At 42.4% G+C, this 6,100-nt stretch overlaps 1 protein-coding gene across 1 annotated transcript in view; it reads right to left on the bottom strand.

The window, feature by feature from the left end:
• Positions 1-5,444, bottom strand: part of HIPK3 (homeodomain interacting protein kinase 3) — a 55,251-nt gene extending 49,807 nt beyond the window's left edge. Inside the window, exon 1 of the mRNA XM_010136798.1 lies at positions 4,351-5,444. Coding sequence (XP_010135100.1) covers positions 4,351-5,444 — 1,094 coding nt within the window. The remainder of the gene's footprint in view (positions 1-4,350) is intronic.
• Between the last annotated feature and the right edge of the window lie 656 nt (positions 5,445-6,100).

The raw sequence follows: 6,100 nt of genomic DNA, 5'->3' as shown, positions 1-6,100 counted from the left end.
AAAAAGTTCTCGATATAAGAACTTTCTCCTGAAGCAAACCTTTGATGCAAATAAAACACAGTCCCTCTTCCCCCCGGGGTGGCTGCAGAGAACTCTTCCCTGCCAAGGATAGGGCTTCCCAGACTCCCACACACACACACATCTGCGCCGCGGGCTGGCCTGGTCGCGTCCCAGGGGAATATCTTCAAATTCTGCCACGCGTTGGTGCCTACTTCATCCGCTGCAGACATAAGGGGTACCGCTGGGTCAATCCGTCACGGCAAAACAGTTCACACACCACCCCCCAGCCCCGGGAATGGGCAGAAACGGAGAAGGTCCTACCCATTTTGCAGAAGGAGTCTTTTACTGCTTCAGGGAAATAGCAGGTCATGGACGTGGCTTTCTCTCCTTGATAAAGGTTTCCAGTCCCGGGGTGTAAGATTCAAGAGTCCTGCGCGGCATATCTGAGAGAGCCGCAGCACGGACAAGATAGAGAGGACAGTAGATAGAGCAGAGGGGAAACCAAGATGTCCCCGAATCTCTCAACATGCCCCCTTTTATGAGTTCATTCCAGAGAGGCGTGTCCTCCTTCCCGGAGCTCAGGAAAACCACAGTGTTCCGGGAAAAAGAAAGCCAGACAACAGAAGAGCATCCGGTTCCACCGTGTTGGACCCAGGACACAGAGGAAAACACCTTGCCCTAGAAAAACTTTGTGCCTCACCAGATAAGCGCAAGGCACCGGACTTGGAAATAAAAGTGTTGATTCCCCTTCTCTGCAGTCTGCACCACGAGATAAGGAGAAAAGCAGCTTTGACTTGGGATGCAACACTCCTCTTCATGCTCTGGGGCACAGCTGACCAAAAGGACGGCAACACACTTACACCATTTCCATATATGACAAAAGCTCGATCACCTATGCTGCATGTAAGGGATTTTTTCTTTTCAAGATGTACACACTGCCTAGTTATTTGCCTACTTAGATCACTCATCAAAGGTCAACAGTCCTAACGCGTGAGGCCAGCAGCAGAGAAAAGCCTTCAAATACCAGATCCCTCTAGCCCACAGCTATTAAAATCCAGACCAACACAAAGACAGCACATCAGCACAGACAGTGTCTTTTAGAGAAAGTATTCAGAATAACACTTCATCTTTGAAACAAATGAAAACTAATAATCTGTGACTTCAGACGGTGTATTGTGGTTAATATATATTCATATCCATACTCTTAATTTCCAGCAATACATAACAGCCAGCAGTTTCCAAAAGGTAATGAAATGTCAAAACGTAGTTTTATACTTATTTTAACAGTCTTCTTACTTTTTCTTTGCTTGACAAAGCTGAAACAAATAGGAAAGCATCAAATCATTACCACTCCATCCTGTTTGCCTCCATTTTTTCTGCTTGCCTACACCCTTTTCAAATGCAATTAGTCTCACTTTTTTACAGCCTCTCCTCATACAAAAGTACTGTAATGTCTCCAACAGTCATCGTTATGTCACCTCTTCTTGTTGCTAGAGACTAATTTGAACTCTAATTGGATTAATTGAGCTTGAAGCTTTAAATAAAAATCTATTTAAACAGAGGTTTTCTTGCTAAATAACCTCAAACACATAGTACCACTGAGCTTAAGGGAAAAAAAAAAATTTCCATGTCCCAACTGCTGCTTGAAACAGCAGCACATCAGAATCAAAGAAGTCAAACCTACACTATCAGCCCCACACTCCTCTAATACCAAAAACCATTGGCAGTACAGTTATCTTCTGTGAAGTAGCTCCTTATTTCATTGACAATCTCTTGCAAAATAAATTCCATCTTGATACAATATATTCTCTGAAGGCCCTTCTCATTCCTCTTTGAGCTTTTCTCTTCAAATTTCCCTGGCATCACCCATTTTGAGACCTTTTGGATCAAATCCCTATTTTCTGATATTATTTACACTAGTCAGGTGCTTCCAAAACAGTAAGAAGAAAGTTTGAGAAACGGCATGTCAAGCTACACAAAGTTAACTCGAATCACTCAACCGGTAGAAAGCTGCAATTTTATCCACGATGAAATCCAGCATGCTAAAAACCTTTTCAGAAATAAATCTTTTCAGAAGTAAACTTTCTGCTGAAAATAATTTTGCAGTATCTTGCTTTTTTCCAAAATTAAGTTTCACAAGTATCTCAACTAATGCTTAACTTAAGTATAACACCAAAACTATTCATGTAGATTGACCCTAACCTTTTAATATGTCTTTTTTACTTTAAAAAAAAAAAAAGAAAAAAAAAAGAAAAAAAAAAGACCTGCGTTAAATACTTGAACACTTTATGGAAGGATTATAAAACTACACCAGATAAAAGAATATGACCTTCTACTGAAGACTCTGGATATTTACAAAGCACTTAAGTGCAAATTGCTAACTACGGGGTTTTAGGTGCACGTGTTGCACAAGTCTACGTGAATACCATTCAACATTATCGAGCCACGACAAGCAAGCATGCCCACAAGTCTCATTCCTGGGGAAAAAAGTAATATTCTTTTTGAATGTACATCCACAGTGAACCCCACCTGCGCACACTGCAGTGCATGTAATGTAACACAAGCATCCAAAAGGCTCACAAGGTGCCCAGGAGCTGTGCCCTGATCTTGCCAGCATACAGACCTGCTCAACCCAGCAAGCGTGTCAAAATATGAAGTGTAATAATAAAGTGTTGGCGCAAAGGATCATCAACCCAAGTAAAACGAAACTACAGCTAACACTTGTATGCAGGCAAGTGAATAAGCACAACAGTGCTATGCCTGATGAGCCAGCTGAAATGGAAAACAATTTCAAACTAGTTAGTCAAGAACAAAGTACTACCACAGGACCCCCCAGCCTGGCCGCCTGCAGCCTCTCCCTTGTCGGCTCCTGGGCAGGCAGGAGGGAGAAGCGGCAATAGCCCTGTACAGTAATCTGTCATTACATCAGTAAAGAAAACGCCCAAATACATAAGAAGTATTCCCAGGCCACGCATCGGAGTACCTGCTGAGTTACCGATCAGTACAGAACAGCTGATGTTGAGATGTTTGCTCTTGTCTAGAACCTCACAAAACTTACGCCTTGTCAAGACCTGCGTATTTTTTTCTCGAGAAGCCCAAAAATAGAGTAGCTTGAGCGGTGCACAGCTACTACGCCAAAATGAACTCTTAAGTTACTTAATTTCGTACTTCTTCTCGTGCACTTTTTTTTATAATGCAGGTATGCGTCAATCCGCATGGTTTCCTAATTTAGTTTTCTGGTGATGAAATCTGTGTAGTTTTTAAACCCTTCACTGCAGTTTGTAATGAAGTAACGGGGAGACACAGGTAACGGGTTAGAGTATCTTACATGGGCACTGTAGACGAAATGTTCTTCTTTACAAGCTACGGTCAAATAACAGTTGGATCCTTCTGGCATGAAGTCCAATCACTAATTTCATCAAGCCTAGAACTGCACTGCACGAGTTTACTTCCCACACGAATAGCCATAAAATATTTAAAATTTTCTTCAAATTACTCATTGTTCTAGTTTCAATCTTTTTACTAAGCGTGCAGAGATGGACCATACCCCGGACATGCTACTGCCAACGATGCAAAGCAGAACTGAGAAAGGTCTTCAATCCAGACAAGTTCCATTTTATAAAGAAAACAAAAGAACTCAAACGCTAACAGCTTTTACTTGCCACACAACTTGGATAACTATATGAAGAAAGGATTAAAGAACAGAATCAGAAAGATGCCTCCATTTTGAGGCCAACGCAGAATGTGACTACGTACCAAAATCAGTTCAAATGCCTGCCTGGTACCACCTTAAACGTTTCAGTATCCTCTCCCTCACTAACCGCCCAAGTTTGCTGAAGTCCACAGCTGCTGGAGGCACTCAGTCAGAACGCAGTTTATAGGAACTAGGCAAAGTGTTTACAAGCGCTGGAGTAAAACAGAGGCGTTTACATAATCTTTGGCAACAGGATATAAAAATATGGCACTTCTAGTACACTGTCCAGCTGCTTACAGAAAAAAAAAAAAATCACATCAGGAAGGCAGGAAAAGCAAGTGAAAGCTATTTTTTTTTTCTATTTTCATTTTAAAAGAAGTCTCAGAGGTCTCAAAATAACAGTTAAGTGATGACTTCAGAGTGCAACACAAAACATACTTCTAGAAAAAAAATAACACTACAAAAACATTCAAAGTAAGTATTCACATGGTAACCAACCATTTAATCTCAGTACGGCCTTCATTCTTAGAGAGTCCTTACGTTTTCCAAATTATTCTTATTAGTTATCTGGAAAAGTAATTATATAAGCCATTAACTTGAATAAATGCTAAAACCTTGTTCCATCAGAAGTCAAAACCAAAGTAAAAGACACCTACCTGTAATACCGAGATTGTAAATAGGTTGAACAAATAGTCTTTGATACGTGGCTGGCAGACCCAAAATCTATTACTTTGACCCGGTAAGGCTGCCGAACAGGATCCACCAGCATAATGTTCTCTGGTTTGAGGTCAGCATGGATTAAACCCAGACTTTTTAGTTTTTTCAGTGCAGTGGCCACCTGTTGCAGAATAGGCCGTATTACTTTCAGTTGCAGAGGGCTGAACTTGTTTTGTTTCAGGAAGTCGTATAAGTTCTGTTCCAACATCTCAAAAACCAGGCAAGTGTGGTTCCGATGCTGAAAGCATTCGTAGGCTCTCACAAAGTTGAACTCATCAGCATTTTCAGTACTCAGTCTCGCTAATATGCTCACTTCTATTTGTCCCTGGCGCGCGTACGAAGGATGATTCTTCAGGATCTTGATTGCCACAATCTCATTTGTCCCCCTTTTCCAGCACTTCACTACTTGTCCAAAGGTCCCTCGCCCAAGGAAATCAAGAACCTCGTAAGTGTTTTTCACAGAGCACAATACCTCATGCTGTACTAACTGGTAATCTCCATCCCCGCTTGTACCACTTTGCTTTGCAGTTGCAGCCGTTGTCACAACTGTCACTGGGTTTCCTACGTTGGTCTGCAGCATTGCAGGCAGCATGGACAGCTCATCGACAATTTGCATCGTGCCGGTTTGATTATCCAGCTCTTCGCTCTTACGCTTTAATCCACATCGCTGAGGTCCTTCCAGGATATCTGATTGGCTTCCTTGCGTCCCAGTGCGAGGTGCCTCTAACTGAGCTTGCTGCGCCCGCGCTGCTAACACTTTTGTAGCACCTGCAATATTTTTTAAAGCAACAGCATTTGACTGCAACAAAAAGTTCTGTCCTCGAGGTCTGTCAAATGGGTTTTTAGTCTGAAAGTACGTACTAACCCTGTGGGGAGAAATTCCAAAGTTTTTACCATTCACATAGATTTGTGGGTAGGTTCTTTCATGGAACACGCAACTGCTTGGTTCTAGTTTGAGTTTCTTCACACTACAGAAGGCACTTGACTGGGTTTGATAAACATATGGTGGATAGACCAAGACTTGTGAGGCCATACCTACAGAGGGAGAGAAAAAGAAAAAGTGAGTGAGAATCCTGCATTCACATTTCCAAGCTTTGCAGCAGCTTCCTTTTCTGAAAAAAAAATCAATTTTCCAGAGAAGCTAGCCTAAAGTTACTCAGGTTTAGTTTCTTATGGCCAACAGCAAGGCGCTCGTGCCTTAGCAGTGTGAGCACTTCAGCACAAAAGGACTGTGGCAGCAGGTTACAGCAGTAAGTGCTTTTGACGGCTGGACTGATAGTCTGCCATGAGCCAGTACCTGTAAATTTTCAAGCAGGGGAAATACCTTTGTGGTATTAAAAACTCAGCTTTCATTTAAAACCCCCACAAAAGCACCCCAGTGTTCAGTAGTGTAAGTTAAATAACCATTTCACATATTTATCAACGATGACATAAAGTAACTGGAAAGCTCTCATCGTGAGCCCACGTCACCTGTTACACAAGGTATCTGACCTACTCTTCGTAAGCACCATCAGGCTTCTACGAACAAACAAACAGAGCCATGCGATGGCGCCCAAAATACCGTGCGGGTGTGTGCGTGTTCACAGACAACTGCAGCTTTCCAGGTAAACGGAGGTGTTCGGTCACCCAGCCCACTCACAAGGGCAGGTGCTCCGAGGCACATGCTGTCCTACTGCAGAAGTGTGCATA

Source organism: Buceros rhinoceros, unplaced genomic scaffold, assembly GCF_000710305.1.
Source record: "Buceros rhinoceros silvestris isolate BGI_N320 unplaced genomic scaffold, ASM71030v1 scaffold10380, whole genome shotgun sequence".
NCBI classification, from domain to species: Eukaryota; Metazoa; Chordata; class Aves; order Bucerotiformes; family Bucerotidae; genus Buceros; species Buceros rhinoceros.
The sequence above is the reverse complement of the archived record's forward strand: the minus strand, read 5'-3'. Positions and strand labels throughout refer to the sequence as shown.